The sequence below is a fragment of the Garra rufa genome, chromosome 19, assembly GCF_049309525.1.
Source record: "Garra rufa chromosome 19, GarRuf1.0, whole genome shotgun sequence".
Taxonomy (NCBI): domain Eukaryota; kingdom Metazoa; phylum Chordata; class Actinopteri; order Cypriniformes; family Cyprinidae; genus Garra; species Garra rufa.
The window spans coordinates 16,114,539-16,134,173 of record NC_133379.1 but is presented as its reverse complement, the minus strand read 5'-3'; the positions used below and the strand labels follow the sequence as shown (position 1 = coordinate 16,134,173).

At 42.9% G+C, this 19,635-nt stretch overlaps 1 protein-coding gene across 1 annotated transcript in view; it reads right to left on the bottom strand.

The window, feature by feature from the left end:
- Positions 1–19,635, bottom strand: part of adamts2a (ADAM metallopeptidase with thrombospondin type 1 motif, 2a) — a 93,757-nt gene that overhangs the window by 49,424 nt on the left and 24,698 nt on the right. The window contains exon 3 of the mRNA XM_073824144.1: positions 15,359–15,527. Coding sequence (XP_073680245.1) covers positions 15,359–15,527 — 169 coding nt within the window. The remainder of the gene's footprint in view (positions 1–15,358; positions 15,528–19,635) is intronic.

The window sequence follows — 19,635 nt, the reverse complement described above, 5'->3', positions numbered from 1 at the left end:
ACTAATCAAAAATTAAGTTTTGATATATTTACAGTAGGGAATTTACAAAATATCAATACTTAATTTAGTAATGATTTTTGGCATCAAAAATAAAAATATATATATAATTTTGACCCATATAATGAAGTTTTGGCCATTGCTACAAATATGCTCATGCTACTTGAGACTGGTTTTGGTCACAAATATTAGAATAATGTGATTGTGATGTATATTTTTTTATTTAGTCAAATTATTAAATAATTTTAATATCGACTTGGAGAAAATTAAATAAAGAAAAAAAAAAATCAGCATATTGGTATAAGCCAAAAATCATATAATAGTTGTATCCCTACTTAAATTTGCAGCTTGGATTTAAACATGCTTAATAAGTAGCACATCCTCAGCCATCCTCAAATGGCAAAGGTCCAAGGAGAGGAGAGAAACTTTGGCTTCACCTGTATTATTCTGATAGGTCAGTGAACAAAATGCCAAAAGCCATGTTTGAAGAGAAAGCACAAAGTGTTGATGATTCAGTATTGTGAAGGCTAGCCCTCTTTCTCAGGTTACAGTAACAGGAAGTCCTTTTATGATTGTGTAAGTGAACAGAATGAGAGCTTTCTAGAAAGAGTGCTGCAACAGCGTCCGAAGTCATGTAAATGCTTGACATGTGTGTTGAGAAACATTAAGAAGTGTTCTATGTAGCATGTTAGGATGTTCACAACTGTCCTGATTTATTATTATAGAGTCAACACAGACCTGGAAAGTCAAAGACTAAGTCAAGGTGCAAATACACTTTTGCCAATACACGTGCATGGTAATTCACAAAACAGCTCTCTAATGTAGTTATCTAAACCAAATAAACTAAAAAGAAATGATTTAAGCAGTGTAGAGGAATTTGTTTCCAGCATGTCTGATTATGAAACCTAATTTTGCAGGACCTTTTCTGAGGAAAAAAACTCTCACCCGTTTCTCCTCCCACCACTTTTGCAGTAATCCTCAATGTTGGACACTTCACGTCTGCCAAGTAGAACTTAAACTCTCATCAAGCTTTGCCACGTAGACACTGGCTGTCTGAGTCCAGCATGTCTCTGCTGGAATTCACTGAGAGCTGCAGCTTCTCATACGCACACACGCACTCCAGCTGATGTCGCCAAAGACCTGCTCGCTCGAAAACATAGAGATTCACTTACAGATATATTGTTCTGTTATTTTTAGTACTGGCTTGGGCATACCTGCACTTCCACAATGCAATTCAACATCAAGCCTACTGCCACATGTGTAACCTTTCCACTCAAGTAAAAGCTGAATATTGCTTTCTTATAAACGGACACACCGCACAATATGACTATGACTGATTTATGGCTTTAATTTTAAGTCTAAGAAATAGGAAAAAATACCAATTGCTGTGTTGAAACAATTGCCTGACGACGTAGGAGAAAATGATTCAGTGTTTATACTGACCTTACACGTTTCACTTTTAAATTTTGGTTTAGAATCATAATTCTAACCACAATTAAAAAGAAACCAAACGTAGGCTACTCTAAATTTAATTGGTTTTGTCGTTCCAGACAGTGTGTTTAAAGACAAAAAGGACAAATCCTGTTTTCTCTTGGTCACACATTAGGAAAAAAAAAAAAAAAAAAAAAAAAATTTACAATCGGGCTTATGATTCATTCATTGTGACACAGGTCTTCATTATTGCAAGCAAAGTTCAAAGGTTTAGAGTCAAGTTTAGAGACATTCATTTATAATGATACAAAAGATTTTAAGTTAAAATAAATGCTATTCTTTTGAACATTCCATTCATGTAAATGTAATAATAATAATAATAATAATAATAATAATAATAAATAAATAAATACAATGTTTTCTATGGAAGCCAGTTTCTGCCACTGATAAAAGTAAGAATTGCGAGACATGAAGTCTCAGTTCTTAGTTTTTTCCTCAAAATTGCATTATATAAACGTACAATTGCGAGAAATAAAGTCAGAATTGTGAGATATAAACACAATTCCAAGTTTTAAAGTCAGAATTGCATGATATAAACTTACAACTGCGAGTTATAAAGTCAGAATTGCGAGATCATTTTTTTTCTCACCAATGCAAGCATATCTCAAAATTCAGACTTTTTTTATCTCGCAATTATTTTTTCTCAGAATTGTGAGATATAATATTGCAATTGTGAATTATAAAGTCAGATTTTAAAGGAGAAAAAAAGACTGATATATTCTCAGAATTGCAATTCCGTGTTATAAAGTCGAGAATTGTGAGAAAATTTTATTGCGACTTTATTTCTTAGAATTGCAAATTTATGTCTTGCAATTCTGACCTTATAACTTGCAATTGCGAGTTTATAACACAAATCTTAAAAAAAGGTGAGAATTGTCTCATCTTGCTCCGCCGCCAAGTTCCCATCCCGCCGCCGGAGACGCCGCCTCCGCCTGTACGTCGCCGAGGGCGCCCCCCTGCGGCCGCAACATCCAAAAAAAGCAGCTCTGCCCACCGCGGAGGCCCACGATGCCAGGTTGGCGGGAAGGGCCCGCAAGCGCAGAGCCAGCCGCAGGAGAGCGGCGCCGCCCACGCCACAGGGACCGGCCCGAAACAATCGCAAGAAAACTGCGCCAGAGGTGATTGAGACTGCTCTTTAGGGGATGCCGACATCTACGCTCCCCGCTCCCGGTGGAGGGCCGGGGGCCACTGTGTACTTCAATGCTGCCGTCGGCCCATCGGTCGACGGTACCCACATTTTCACAAAAAGAGCAAAAATTCTCACCCCTGGCCTTCGGCCTCGAGTTTCCTTCCTGAGCAGCACTTACACTCCTCGGAACCAGACTCGCGGCCGGGCTTCGCCAGGGCTGGAACAGGGAGGAGGTAAGCACTACTTAGTGCAGCTAGACACATCTCCAGGACGTTCATCCTTCTGGGTTTTTGTCTCCCTCCCTGTCTTCCCCTAGGCTGCCCCACCACGGTCACGTCGGTCAACGTTCCCTTGATACCACCACGCTGGTTGATACGGATGGTACGGCCCGGCACCAGGCGTCCGCCCAGACTCAGAGGTACCCCTTACATTCTTATTTGGGCAGCCGTGCCTCTGTTCTGCCTGCGGAGGTCGCGTTCCTACTGGCGAAGGACGCGATCCAGCCTTTCCCTCCAGCCGGGACGAGGTCAGGATCTCACAGTCCCGACTTCACGTGTCCAGTTAGAGTGGTGGGTTAATATCCGCCCTGGATGGAGCTCTGTTCCGGTCCCTTCTCAGGCTGTCGGCACACACGCTCACGACGAAGTACATACAAGTATGTTTCCGTCTCCAGGGCTGGGTTGCAGCCATCTGCCTGAAGGGCACCCGTTGTCGCGCCTCGATCTCTCCCGACGCACACCCCTTCCGAACGGCCTGCTCCGGGGATCGAGCGCTTCAGCGCGAGGTGCTTCCATTTGGCCAGTCCCCCTCCTCCCTGCCTTCTTTAGGCCACGGGAGCTCCCCTGTCCCCTTCGGCAGACAGGGATTTGCGTCTTCAACCGGCTCTTCGACTGGTGCTTTCAGCCCACTCGCGGGTTCTGTTGTGCGAATACAGGGACCGGTGCTTCGCACCCTGCCATCTGGTCCTTCAGGCCAACCGAGGGAAAATTCTTTTCCTCGGCCTGGAGCCTGACTCGGTCCGCAGACGGTGCCCTATTACCAAGCGCGCGCAGTCAGTGCTGTATTCCTTGAGTTAATCAGGTAACAACTCAGCGGTCCCTCTCAAAATTCAGAGGCTCCTGGGGCACATGACAGCTCTAGCCGCTTGCCGCTAAGCTTGTTCCATGTGAGACCGCTCAGCACGATCGAGTGCTATGATGGGCATGGCACCTCGGCTTACTCCTGACTGGCGTTTTCCCGCAGTATTGCCGACAAGTCAGCCCGTGGCTTACCACGGGTTGGGTTGCCATGTATGACAGATGCTTACAGCTCATCCCCATCTGCTCCCATGGAGTTTAACGTGGCAGATTTTGCCGCTTGCCATTCACTTGAAGCAGGGAAACTCAACCGTGCAGCCGGTCGGCTCCCATGGCAGTCCACCCACCTGCAGAATGGCGACTCCACCCCGTGACGCAGCTAGTTGGAGTTATATCGGCCAGGCCCAGCACATCTGCTCGCCCTTCCGATTCCTCCCATTGCCAGCTGCTTCTTTTCAGAGTAACACTGGCACACAGCTGACCTCCGGGGCCCAAGTACGCCCTTCCCCAGCGAGTCCAGGGAGGACGAGGAGTAAGTCTTGTTGGTAGCGCTGCAGGAGTGGCCCACCCGGACTTAGGTCTTAGTAACCGTTCCCTCGCGGCAGTCCCTCCCTGCAGGGCACGGATTGACACCGTAGACCTCTCCGGCCTTTTTCACAGGCCGTGATAGGAACTATCACTCAGTACCGAGCCCCCTTGACCAGGCAGGCTACGCACTGAGATGAGGTCTATTTGCTGGCTTTCCTCTCGCTGAGAGGACCCACAGAGATACACGATTGCAGAAGTGCTTCCTTTCCTGCAGGGGAGTTGAAGCGCAGGCTGTCCCCTCGACTCTCCGAAGATATGCCACTGCTTTCGCTGCATATCACATGCAGTAGATGGAGCAAAGTAGGTAAGCATTCACTGGTCGTGAGGTTCCCCAGAGGTGCTTAGACTGCACCTCATACCTCTCGGATCTCCCCGTCGCCTTTCAGGGCCGTGGGTCGCTCCTTTGGAGCCACGGGCCTCAGTCGAGCTAGAATTCCTGTCATTAAGCAACGCTCCTGACTGCCCTGGCTCCCATTAAGAGGGTAGGAGACCTACAAGCTTTCTTTGCCAGCAAAGCGTGTCGAGAAATTCGGGCCCGGCGACTCTCACGTTATCACTGAGACCCCGGCCCGGTTATGTGCCCAAGGTTCCCACCACGCCTTTCCGCTATCAGGTGGTGAACCTGCAAGCTCTGCCCTGGAGGAGGCAGACCCAGCCTTGCGATGTTGTGTCCGCAAATGAGTGAAAATAGAACAAGCACTCTGGACTTCAGGCGCACCTAGCAGCTTTCTGCTTCGGGGTTCAGCAGAAAGGGAATGCTCTCCCCAAACTGAGGTTGGCTAAATGGGTGGTAGATGCCTTCTCCCTGTTATACTCAGGGACAGCCATGATCCTTGGTTCATGGCAGCTCAGTAGCAGATGTAAAAACCGAGAGCTGCGGGCTGGGCGACACCCTACCTTCGCTTGGTTCTACAACCTTGCGTAGAGGCCGTTCTCCCGTGTCCTAACACAAGGACTCACAGGTGAGCGGGAAGACCGGCTGGTGTCGGCTTGCTGCGCCATTCCCACGTGGATCCGTGCGCTATTTCCCAGAATGTTCCCTCTGGCGAACCCTCCTGCCCCGCAGTCAGGGCTAGGTGCGGAGTAGCCCTGCACTGTGATCCTGCCTGGGTCTCCTTCGCCCCGCAGGTTGTGGCTTAGTTTTTTATTTATTCCAGCGGAGGAGACCGCTGTTTCCCTCGTGTATCCCTAAAAACCTTATGGATATATTGAATTATTTTCATTTCCACATGTAAAAAATTTCATGCGCTTCGCCCTCCCCAACCCATGCTTTAGTACAACTGGCATCCCTGGAAAGGCCCCCCTTACTGGGCCTCAGGGCGTTGGGAAGGTTACGTTACACTTCGCCTGCCGGCACGTATACTTGTCAGTACGTGAAGTTGTCCGTAACGCGGTGCCAGGGCCGTGGCCTGTTCCATAGGGTTTGTTCCCATGTAACGTCGTAGTGAAACGACTGAAGGGGAACGTCTAGGTTACGAAGGTAACCCTCGTTCCCTGAAGGAGGTAACGGAGACGTTACATTCCCCTGCCACGTCCCTGGCGTCGCGCTGACGCCGGCTTGACCGGCTCTTCAGCGAAAACCTGTTTGAGTGATGCGCGCCGCCATCTTATATACCCGTATGTACGGGGGAGTGGCCGGTGCGCACGTCCACTCGCCAATTTTCAATTGGCCTTTTTTAATAAGGCTCAGAGATAATCGGTCTATCAGGCGAGATCCCATGTAACGTCTCCGTTCCCTCCTTCAGGGAACGAGGGTTACCTTCGTAACCTAGACGTTCCCTGAGGGAACGAGACGCCGCGTCAGGAACGCTATGGGGAACGCCATTGGCGGGCAGCATTCTGAGTCATTGTCTAACAACCAATAGAACGACGGGAGTGACGTCACAGGCGCGGTAACGTCAGCGACCAGGAAGTATAAAGCACGTGCGTTTGAAGCCGGCGGCAGCTCTTTTAGGAATGAAGCGAGCGCCGCAGGGTGAGGGAATTATGGTCCGAGACGCGGCGTCTCGTTCCCTCAGGGAACTAGGGTTACATACGTAACCTGAGACGTTCCCTTCCGGGAACTCGAGCCACGTCAGGAACGCTATGGGGAACGAGTCTGTCAACGCCCCCATAATTTCCAAGCCCTGCCCAGTGTCTGCTAGGACCAGGGTGGAAGAAAGTTGTGTCTGGTGGTTCTTGCCAGAGCACAGGAAGAGACTCGTCCTGGGGTATAGCCAGGTCACGAGTAGGATGAGCCTTTGTCTAGTATTCCACGGACAAGAGGGCAATGTGATCCTCGGCCCTCGGGCACACGAGGAAGGTAGTAGACCTCTGTCTAGTCGCCAGCCAGAGCCAGAGGTACTCCTCGGCCCTCAGGCACACGAGGAGTCTTAGTCCTTTGTCTGGGGAAGGCCAGAACAAGAGGGACCGAAATAACCATTGTCTAGTATCCCACGGACAAGATGGTGTATATGGTCCTCGGCCATTGGGCATGCGAGGACAAGGTACTCGACCTCAAGAGTGCTCCTCAGCCTTCAGGCCCGTGAGGAGAAGTGATGGTCCTTTGTCTGGGGTATCGCCAGAACAAGAGGGACTGAAAGACTCTGCCTGGTTACCTTGCCAGGACGCGAGAAGTATGAGCCTTTGTCTAGTATTCACGGACAAGAGGGCGGTATGATCCTCGGCCCTTGGGCACACGATGAAGAATGATACACCTCTGCTTGGTAGCCAGCCAATGCAGGAGGTACTCCTCGGCCCTCGGGCGCACGAGGAGTCTTAGTCCTTTGTCTGGGAGGAGCCAGAACAAGAGGGACTGAAATGACTCGGCCTGGTGACCTTGCCAGGACACGAGAGGTATGAGCCTTTGTCTAGTGTTCCACGGACAAGAGGGCAATATAAACCTCGGCCCTTAGGCACACGAGGAAAGTAGTAGGCCTCTGCTTGGTCGCCAGCCACAGTGAGAGGTACTCCTCGGCCCTAGGGCACATGAGGAGTCTTAGTCCTTTGTCTGGGGAAAAAAAAAAGAACAAGAGGGACTGAAGTGACTCGGCCTGGTACCTTTGCCAGGACGCAAGAGGTATGAGCCTTTGTCTAGTATTCCACGGACAAAAGAGGCAGTGTGATCCTCGGCCCTCAGGCACACAAGGATGCAGTTCTCTACCGCTGCTTGCCATGAGGCCAGTTGCAGGGGGAGAAATACTCCTCGGCCCTTAGGCACGCGAGGAGGGACATGGCGAAAAGGACTTCTCTTCTTTGTCTAAAAAGAATGCGCCTTGAGAAGTCTCCTCCTGGCTAGGGAGGGGGCTGAATCTCTTCGGGCTTAGCTTCCTTGCTAAGGCGAGAGAACGAAGGAGCCAGGAGTGGCTCTGAGGTCGAGTTCATAAAATCTGACGAATGTCAGAGGCGAGGACCAACCCGCAGCATTGCAGAGGTCCTGAATAGGGACACCTGCCGTCAGAGCTTTAGAGGCTGACAAGCCTCGAGTAGAGTGAGCCTTGACTCCCAACGGGGATGGGAGACCAGAGGACTCGTAGGCTGTAGAAATGGCATCTATGATCCATCTACTGATTGTAGGCTTTGAAGCCGGGCACCCCCTTTTTGGAGGGCCAAAACAGACAAAAAGTTGCTCTGATCTACGCCACATGGCAGCTCTGTGGACGTATGCATCTAGTGCTCTAACTGGACACATGCAGTTATACTTCCTATGGTCGGACTTGTCTTTATAGTAAGCATACGATCTGAGATCCCCTCTATGGGCTCAAATGGAGGCTTGCATAGAGCTTCTAGCACCACGGCCAGGTCCCATGTAGGAACCCTTGGTTTCATTCGAGGCCTCAACCTGAGTGCACCGGGGAGGAAACGAATGAGGAAACCAATTTATGTGCCAGGAGAGATGGTGACCTCCCACAGGCCTTGGGCTGAGCGGCCACTTATGACCGCCCCCCAGCCGGTGAGGGATGCATCTGTTGCTAGCGAGACGCGGCGACAAGGAGCCCCTAATACCGGACCCTGAGAGAGGAACCAGGGTTTCTTCCACATGGTCAAGGCATGTAGGCAGCGCCGCATGACCTTGATCTTGCGGAATGGGTTTCCCCTCGGGGAGAACCCCCTGGTTTTGAGCCACCACTGCAGTGGTCTCATGTGCAGCAGATCAAAAGGTATCACGTTGGATGCAGCTGCCATAAGACCTAACAGTACTTGGAACTGTTTGGCAGTGAGTGACAGGCCTAGCTTGACCGCATTTACTGCAGTAAGGATCGACTCGATCCGAGCAGGTGACATTCGTGCCTGCATCGTGGTCGAATCCCAAATTACACCTAGATAAGTGGTTCTCTGTAGTGGAGAAAGTACACTTTTCTTGGCGTTGAGTTTCAACCCCAGTTCTTTCATGTGAGCGAGAACAACACCTCGATGTTGGACCGCTAACTGCTCCGAGCTGGCCAGGATCAGCCAGTCGTCTATGTAGTTGAGTATGCGGATGCCCTGGAGTCGCAGCGGAGCCAGAGCAGCATCCACACTAGGGCTGGAGGATTTTATCGATTCTGCGATATAAATCGATATTTTTTTTCCAAAGATACGTACATACGTCCCATTCTAATCCCCCGTGTTGTTTACCCCTGTTCGCGTTGCAGGAAGAGCGATTTGGTCAGCCAGCCGCTAGTGTTGCTGTAGAGCAAGTTACCCGTACTAACTTTACACAGACGCAGATGTCTACCTCTTCCTGTTTACCAAGTCAGAGCGAGGATATTCAGAGAATGGCGGCGAATATAAATCCAGCACCCGCCTGCTTAAAGGGAACCCTTTATATATAATTTGATGTTTATTGGCTTACCCCCAGGACATCCAAGATGTAGGTGACTTTGTTTTCTCAGCAGAACACAAACGAAGATTTTTAACAAAAACCGGTGAAGTCAAATAATGGCAGTCAATGGTTACCAAATCTTTAGAGGAAAGAGAAACACACACAGACAAATCCAAATTACACCCTGCGGCTCGTGACGATACACTGATGTCCTAAGACACGAAACGATCGGTTTTTGTGAGAAACTGAACAGTATTTGTATCATTTTTTACCTTTGACACACAGCCACGTCCATCTGTCCTGAGCAGGAGGTTAGCTTTTGGATCGTCACATGTGAACGCGCTCTGAAGTAGAATACGCAAACACCGGAAGCGATCTGTCGCGTGTATACAACACTCGTTGTTTACACAGTGCACACAGACTGTGGGTATAGCCGCTATTCAAAATGGTAATTACTTGCGCTTATCCTGATTGTTCAAACCAATTTAAAGCTAAAAGATTACATCTGCTTGCGCAAACTCATGCGGGACTTTTAACCGATTTCCCCTTACTGCGTTTGCGTGTACTACGTCAGAGCGCGTTCACATGTGACGAGCCGCATTCAAAGCTCGTGCTCAGGACAGATGGACGTGGCTGTGTATTAAAGGTAAAAAATGATATAAATACTGTTCAGTTTCTCACAAAAACCGATCGTTTCGTGTCTTAGGACATCAATGTATCGTCACGAGCCGCAGGGTGTAATTTGGATTTGTCTGTGCATGTTTTTGCTTACTTTTAAAGGTTTGGTGCCCATCCACCAGTATTATTTGACTGGCAGACTGCACTGGTTTTTGTTAAAAATCTTCGTTTGTGTTCTGCTGAGGAAACGAAGTCACCTACATCTTGGATGCCCTGGGGGTAAGCATATAAACATCAAATTTTCATTTTTGGGTGAACTATCCCTTTAATTGCAAATTGCAATGTTGCATTTTATTTACTTTTCAAAGGCTTGTAAGCTACAGTTTGCACTGTTTCAATAAATGGAACTAATTTTCTCAACACATCTTTGATTAATTTTGTCCAGCATTTATTTTGCAAGCTGTCTGATGTTTTTTGAGTTTATTTCAATTAATTCAATCCAAGTAAATGAAACACTTACAAGATGTCACCAAAATCACTCTGTCTCTTTTAAATCTATCAGAAAATGATGTAAGTGTATCAAATTATATAGAATAGTATCGAATTATATCGAATCGTATCGAATCGTATCGTTGGCAAAATATCGTGATATATATCGTATCGTGAGCTGAATATCGTGTATCGTATCGTATCGTATCGTGAGATTAGTGTATCGCTACAGCCCTAATCCACACACTTTGTAAAAGTTCGGGGTGAGAGAGCTAGGCCGAAAGGAAGCACCCTGTATTGGTAAGCTTTGCCCCTGAAAGCGAACCTGAGAAACTTCCTGTGTTGAGGAAGGATGGAGACAGAAAGTATGCGTCTTTTAGATCTATCGTGACAAACCAGTCCTCGGACCTGATTTGTGACACGACATGTTTGATAGTTAACATTCTGAACTTCAGTTTCCTGACTGAGCGGTTCAATTGCCTGAGATCCAAAATGGGCCGAAGCCCTCCATCCTTCTTGGGAACAATGAAGTACCGCCTGTAGAACCCGGACTCTCTGTCTTGTGGAGGGACCACCTCGATGGCCTCCTTCCTCAGAAGAGTTTCTACTTCCTGTTCCATTACCAGACCCTGCTCGGGGTTCACCAGAGTCGGGAATACCCCGCTGAAAGGTGGCGGCTTGGCGCCAAACTGAATGCAGTAACCTTTCTCTACAGTGCGCAGGACCAACATAGAAACATTTGGCAGTAGTTTCCACGCTGCCAGAAATTCTACTAAGGGAACCAGCCTCTCGAGACTGGTTTCTGGATTTATTTGAGGAACTAATTCGGTGACCTGTAACAGCGTACTGGCAGGATGCTCCTGAACTAGTTTCTCTGAAGACCCCCGTGGGGGTTACGAACTCTCCTTGTGTAGATCGGGGAAGAAGGGAAGGCTCCGTTTAGGGAGTGCTGACTTTGTCCGCAGGAAGCGTTCATCTAGTCTGCTTCGCTGTGGCTCATGGTGTTGTTCTGCGGGCCAAGAGATGTTGAGCTTGGCGACCGCACTAGTCAGCACCTCCATGAGCTCCTCATAGTGAGGCGAACGGGGGGGCGGTTGGGGTTCTCCAAGGCTCTCCACATCAACCTCCTTGGAGGAAGACAAAAGAAGCCCTGGGACCTCCTCCCGGGGGGAAGAAACCGCAGTGCGGGCTTCCACATCCAGGAGGAGATCGCTCGAACCGCTGAGTGAGGGAGGAGATAGGGGATCACCTGTCTCCATACCCTCGAGCAGATCGAGCTGCGTGAGGGCTGGTGAGGGCTTTCCGGGAACGGAGCACCCGCAGCGGAAGACGCTCACACTGCGGGCAGTCTGTGCGTGCTCCGCTCCCAAGCAAACCACACATAGACTGTGTGTATCCCCACCAACAATGAAGCGTTGGCAGGGAGGGACACACTGTCTATGTGGGCGCTGAACCGCCATAGAAACTTTCTTTCCCCTGGTTGTCATATTGCTCAAATAAAAGGTGTGCAAACTGGCACGAAAAAACAGCAATACGATGAGACAGACAGACACAGAGCGCTCTCGCTAAATGACAAAAGCTGCCGCCGGCTTCAAACGCACGTGCTTTATACTTCCTGGTCGCTGACGTCACCGCGCCTGTGACGTCACTCCCGTCGTTTTATTGGTTGTTAGACAATGACTCAGAATGCTGCCCCCCAATGGCGTTCCCCATAGCGTTCCTGACGCGGCTCGAGTTCCCGGAAGGGAACTTTATATCTCTGTTATATCTATTTTTTTTTATTTCTCAGAATTGTGACTTTATGTCTCAGAATTGCACATTTATCTCTTGCAATTCTGATTTTATAACTCGCAATTCTGAGAGGAAAAAAGTCAGAATTGTGGGTTTGTATCAGAATTCTGAAAACTGAGAAGAGGTCAACTTGCAATTAAGAGTTAAAAAGGCACAATTAACTTTTTTATTTTTTATTCAGTGACGGAAATGGACTTCCATAGTTTTCAACATTGATATTAATAGGGATTTTTAGTAATAGCTGCTGAAAATTCTGCTCTGTCCTGAAAAGAATAATTTTGCAAAAAAAATGCAGCTTTGGTAAAAAAAATCAGCCAATAATGAGGAAAAGTATTGCAAAAGCAACGTAATGTGTTAGTTAAAAAAAAACAAAAAAAAAAAACAGTATCATTAGGAGCACTTTTGTTTCAGTCGATAATGATAACCAATCAAATTCCATCCGACTTTAAAATATTCACTGCGAGAATATAACTGCATCGCAGATTTAAATACAACACTATCATCTTCTGTTTTAAACACTAATATAGTATTAGTTTTCATTCTTGGTATGAAGAGACCTTTACTTTTTATGACGCATAAAGGAAGATTATAAGATCACTTACAAGTAAAGTAAAAGTAAATAGCTTTTACTTTTAAAAGTAGCATTGGCCAACACTGGTATCGATTACAGTGCTAATCCTAAAGTCCTTTAAAGGGATCAGCAACATTTTTTGTATTTCTGTCAAATAGGGTTTGACAGTACCGCAGTTAAGCAATTCATGCAGCCCTCTAAAACAACCAGGCTGAGATGAAAAATGAAAACGCGAAGGGACTGTGACGCATGTCGAGCCTCTTCTTATCCCCCGGCTGAACTCGACCGCTCAAACTCAAAGTGACATGTCTTTTAGAGAAGTTTATGACTTTATCCAGTCACTCTGCTGCTCCTCTCCTCACACGTCTCACACAAGATGCTGAGAGAGACAGAGCTGGGGGTGGAGGGGGGGGGGTGGTCGAAGAGCCTGGACAATGACTCAGCCCTGGGAACTTTCCTCACTTTATCCACATATCCTGCTTCTGGTCCATTGAGTAAGGAATAGTTCAAGCAAAAACGAAAAATTCTGTCTGTATTCACTCACCCGAGTTTTTGAATTAACTATTTCTTTAACACTACAAGACATGGCTTTTAGCTTTGATAGACACAAGCTCTGGTTTTAAATCTAGTTCAAATGGACTGGATACAGCCTAAGCAGTATTCGCAAAGACTGCATACTTTTGCTAAGAGGTTACATTGAACGTGCTTTAAACTTTTCACACATCATTTTAACACTCATGCCAAATACTTCTTAGCTCATATCTTAGCCCATCCATCTCTTCCCAAAGAAAAATACCAGCACATGTTGTGTTTTGAATGCTGGTGTCCCTCCGGGTCAGTGGGAGAGGGCCAGAATGACATTTTTTCCTTACCTTTTTCCTTTTTTATGTACACACAGTTTTATTTCTTCCATACTTAAGCAGTTGGTTTTCTGAGACATTTAGTTGCAATTAGTTGTAAGTACTGTCATTTTTTGTCAGCTGTATGAAATACATTTAGTTTTTATTTTATTTTATTTTATTTTATTTTAATTTTAAATTTTTGGTCACAGTGGCAATAATAATTTGCTAATTATTTGAATCTTAGTACCATTAGGAATGGGTTAAACATTAAAAACAAATCAGTAATATTTTGCCATGCATTTTATTATTATTATTATTGCATTAACAAATAAATTAATATAAAAATCTGATTCAAATTATGAGTACATAGTTAGAATTATACAGAAAACTCCATAATAATAATAATAATAATAATAATAATTGTTATTATTATTTATTTTCTTCTTAATATTATTTCTGTCATTTATGGAGTATAATTACATTACGTTTTACTCATAATTTGAATACGATTGTTATATTTATTCATTTGTTTGTAGAATAATAACAGTAATAATGATAATAGTAATAACAACAATATTATTAATACTACTACTACTACTACTAATAATAATAATAAATATTATTATTATAACTATTTACAGAGTTTTCTCTATAATTCTAACTTTAAATCAGATTTTTATAATAATTTATTTGTTAATATACTACTATTACTAATAATAATTTTATTTTATTATTCTTTTTACTATTTCTATAATTTGTGGAGAATAATTTTTACAACAACAACAACAACAACAACAATAATAATAATTATAATAATAATTAATTTTATTATTATTATTTATGAAGTTTTTTCTATATAATTCTAACTGTACTCATAATTGGAATCATATTGTTATATTTATTAATTTGTTTATAATAATAATTATTTTTATTATTATTATTATTATTATTATTACAACAACAACAACAACAACAACAACAATAATAATAATAATAATTATTATTATTATTATTATTATTATTATTATTATTATTATTATTATCATTTTTAAGTTTTCTGTATAATTCAAACTGTGTATTCAATTTTAATCAGATTGTTATAGATTTTTTTATTTGTTTATATAATAATAATAATAATAATATAATTATTATTATAATTTATAAAGTTTTCTGTATAATTCTAACTGTTTACTCAATTTTAATCAGATTGTTATATGTTTTTCATTTGTTTATATAATAACAAGAATAATAATAATAATTATTATTATTATTATTATTATTAATGGAGTTTTCTGTATAATTCTAACTATGTATTCATAATTTCAATCAGATTTTTATATTTATTAATTTGTTAATATAATAATAATAATTATTATTATTAGAATTTCTGGAGTTTTCTGTATAATTTACCTGTACACTCATATATGTGACCCTGGACCACAAAACCAGTCATAAGGTTAAATTTTACAAAACTGAGATTTATACATAATAGAATAAATAAGCTCAATAAATAAGCTTTCTATTGATATATGGTTTGTTAATATAGGACAATATTTGGCCGAGATACATCTATTTGAAAATCTGCAATCTGAGGGTGCAAAAAAATCAAAATACTGAGAAAATCACCTTTAAAGTTGTCCAAATTAGGTTCTTAACAATGCATTTTACAAATCAAAAATTACATTTTGATATATTTACAGTAGGAATTTTACAAAAAATCTTCATGGAACATGATCTTTACTTAATTTCCTAATGATTTTTGGCATAAAAGAAAAATCCAAAATTTTGACCCATGCAATGTATTTTTGGCTACTGCTACAAATATAAATTTGTAGAAATTTATAGAATAGAAATAGAATAGAAATTTATGTTGATTCGTTGGCAAGAAACTAAACCTCAGCATCCCTCCCTAGTCATCAGCATGCATGTGCAAGACTCGCTTCAGCGCTTCATGACGAGCTGCTGTCAAAAAGGTGATCTGACCTCTGGGGTGAAAGTCAGCAGGCTGATTGATGGCCGGCTTCTTGATGTCAGAGGAGCGGTAGACGATGTGATGCCGCCCGGGTCCTCCTTCCTCCTCTCCTGTCATGTTGCCTCCTCTCTCCAGTGGCTCGATAAAAAACTCCTCTTGACCTGCACGGATCATCCCCGCCTGACAGGTTTGAAAGAGAGAAAGAGAAGTAGAGATTAGGTTGTTCAAAGGCAGGTACAGCACAAAGCTTGCACATCAAGTCCATTAAGCGAATCAGCTATAAGGGCTATTTCTGTAAGCCTGCTATATCATGTTTTCATCAGCTTTGGAAGAAACCCTCGGGCAACCTGATCTCTGAATCGATCCATCCTCTTTCTAACTCGTGTGTTCGGGCCCGACCATCTCTAAAACTCTGTGACATTGCCTGTCATAAGTAAAAACAAACTCTTGCTAATGTTTCTGAACAGTTTTAGGGAGCAAACACGAGATTGTCTTGTTTATACAATTTAAAGACGATGGTGAGAATAGTCTACGAGGGCAAAGAGGGAAATCCAAACCATCAGAGTAGATCAATACGAATCTCTCTGCCGAATCTCTAGTTGAGATTCGTTGGCTTTGAGTGACGGTCCATGTCCACTGCCAGGGGTGCTGTGAACATAACGAGAGCGAGAGAGAGAGATGCTACAAGGCTTTAAACACACAGGGCTAATCAATCGTAGGACACATCGCAGTCCCTACGACTTAATTATTGGCTTTTCCCTGCCAGAACGCAGGGTCTTTTCCCTTTGCTTCCATAGCAAATTAGAAAGCCCGAATGAGAGCGCAAATCGATGGCAAGGTTAGACCTCTTCTCTGATGTGGTGGAATATCAAATGTGAACTTCAAACAGGGCCGTTAAAGTCACGCCGGAGCCCCCTCAGTCATCACAAAAATTGAAGCCCGGCAGAGCGCAGGCCGCTGAGCTAGTCGTTTAGCTTGGTCTCCCAGGAAATATTACACAGCGAACGGTCCCACCACCTCCCTCACTCCCTCCTGCTTCCCCCGAGGGTTCATTACGAAGGAAATGCCCGCACGCAGCATAAATCGACACCACTGCATGAAGGGCTACCATCGCACGTGGTCAACACAGACTGAAAGTGCTGATGTAAAAACAAAACAGACTCGCGTATACTTTTGTCCTCTTCCAAAATCCACTCCATATTCTGTGTCATCTCTATTGCAATCGAAATTGACAGTGTCACCAGATTTCAAATATTTTTTCTTTTCTTAATAACCTAAATGGGTCTACCCATTTACATCTTACATCTTACATCTGGGGAAAAAGTGAGTGATTAATAGGATAATGCACCTCTGCATGATGTAACAGGCTTCTCGTGTTATATACTCTGCAAAGCAAGTATTTTTGCCAGTAAAAAAATCTTTACAACAATATCAATTTACTTCAGAAGCAAAATTGCACTGGATATTAAGACTTAAAGGAGAAGTTCACTTCCACTAAAATTAAAATTTACAGATAATTTACTCACCCCCTTGGCATCCAAGATGTTCATGTCTTTCTTTCTTCAGTCATAAATAAATTATGTTTTCTGAGGAAAACATTTCAGGATTTCTCTCCATATAGTGGTCTTCTATGGTGCCTGTGAGTTTGAACTTCCAAAATGCAGTTTAAACCCAGCTTCAAAAGGCTTTAAACAATCCCAGCCGAGGAAGAAGGGTCTTATCTAGCAAAACAATCGTTATTTTCCTTTCATAATGTACAATTTATATACTTTTTAACCTCAAAGGCTTGTCTTGTCTAGCTCTGCGCATACCTTGTTCTTGTTCAAAGAGTTAGCGTATGTCGAAAAACTCCCATCTCATTTTCTTCTTCAACTTCACATTCAGATTTTGAAGTTGGAGGAGAAAATGAGATGGGAGTTTTTTAACCTATAATAACCGATTGTTTCACTAGATAAAACCCTTCTTCCTCGACTGGGATCGTTAAGATCCCTTTGAAGCTGAATTAAAAATGCATTTTGGAAGTTCAAACTCACGGGCACCATAGAAGTCCACTATATGGAGAGGAATCCTGAAATGTTTTATTTAAAAAACATAATTATTTTTACAACTGAAGAAAGAAAGACATCAACATCTTGGATGACAAGGGCGTAATTGCCCAATTTTTGTTCAGGAAGTAAACTTCAAGTTTAAGAGCAAGGATAGAAATAAAAAACATTTAGAAATACACATACACGCACACACATACATGCTAGGTTTCTATGAATTGTGGGGACTTTCCATATACTTCTACTGTTTATTGTTTTACTGACCAAACAATATTTTCTATCCCCTAACCAAGCCCTAACCCTAAACCTACCTCTTACAGAAAACCTGTTTGCATTGCTACACTTTCAGATAAACATATTTTAGTATTTTTAAGTTTCGTTTTCCCTCACAATGTAAAACATTTCAGGTTACTTTGAGACATTCCCTAAGCCTTCCCCTCACACAAAATCTTCTGCATTTTCAGATTTTCAGAAAAAAAAAAAAATCTGTATGATTTATAAGCTTGTTTCCTCATGGGACCAAAAATGTCTCCAAAAGGTCAAAATTGACTGGTATTACTATCCTTGTGGCAGACATTTTGGCCCCAAAATGAAGGAAATACCAGGTATACACACACAAACCCATTACTGTTCAAATGTTTGGGGTCAGTAGTTTTTTTTATGCTTTTAAAACAAGAAAAACTGGAATATTGTTAAATAAAATTCTTATTTAAAATAATTATTTTAATTTTAATATGTGACCCTGGACCACAAAACCAGTCTTAAGTAGCACAGGTAAATTTGTAGCAATAGCCAAAAATACATTGTATGGGTAAAAATGATAGATTTTTCTTTAATGTCAAAAATCATTAGGATATTAAGTAAAGGTCATGTTCCATGAAGATAGTTTGTAAATTTCCTATCGCTAATATATCAAAACTTAATTTTTGTTTAATAATATGCATTGCTAAGAACTTAATTTGGGCGACTTTAAAGGTGATTTTCGCACCCTCAGATCCCAGATTTTCAAATAGTTGTATATTGGCCAAATATTGTCCTATCCTAACAAACCATACATCAATGGAAAGCTTATTTATTTAGCTTTCGGATCAAGAAATTTACCATTATGACTGGTTTTGTGGTCCCGGATCACATATTTTAAAGTTCTATTTACAATTTGTTCCTTAAAAGGTAATTTCTACATATCTCAGAACTTCAAGCTGCGGGAAAAAGTTTATATTGTTAATCAAATAGTTTCAGTAAAGTATACTGGAATGTTATATGACTGTCTGGGACGTTTGTCCACTCACTTGAAATAGTTTAATAGTTTGTAATTTCTGTGTTAAAATTAATGTATCTAGACTGAAACAGTGCCTTGCAAAGAAAAAAGAAAGAAAATGAAAAATATTTTTGAAAAAAAATGATGGATTGAACTTTATTTATTTTCATGTTAATAAACTAGTATTGACAAGATAATTATTAAACTAATTTTTAATAATCTGCTGCTGTGCTGAACGATAAGCTGTTACTGTGGTGTAATTTATGCTAATATAACAACTATAGTCATTCAAGTCCTTCCTGTTGAAGTCTGTAAAAGTGAGACCTGAGCACCTTTGAAACTACAGAATACAGTAACTCTGATTCCTCTTTAGAGACTGGGCACAAAACTGTGCGACTGTTTCCAGTGACATTTTACCGAAAAACACATTTTCATGATTTATGCAAGAAACTTGGGCTGAGTGACTACTTGGAAAAACTAGTCAACTAGGGTTTTACTGGACAATCGAACACGTCTGCATTTCAACCGAATAATTCTTTCCATTTGGAGTCCTTTGGGACATTTCCAAATCCCGTAATCTGAAATGGAACCCATCATCAAAATCAAAGCCCCTTTTTCCTCATGGAAAAACTATGGCTAGTGTCTATCTTTTGGCCCTCTTCAGCAAACACAGTTAGGCTTTAATAGACTCGCATGAGCAATCTATATTTAAGTGTTCTGTTTTGTTACACTTGAAGCACAGAAACACAGCACAAAACCTCCAGCAGAACAAGCCGAGCCAGCTGCACCACCCAACTTCTTCCAAGACCTCCATATCAGTGAGATTGTGGTTGGGCAGACTTCAGCTGATCTGAAGTGTCACTATCTGCCAAAATATCCAAGGGAGAGTTCATGAGCAGATTCAGATGCATTATCTGTGTTTGCTTGCACTTGAATGTGTGGAAACCGGCCAAGCCTCCCTGTCTAATAAGAAATCCACAACCCT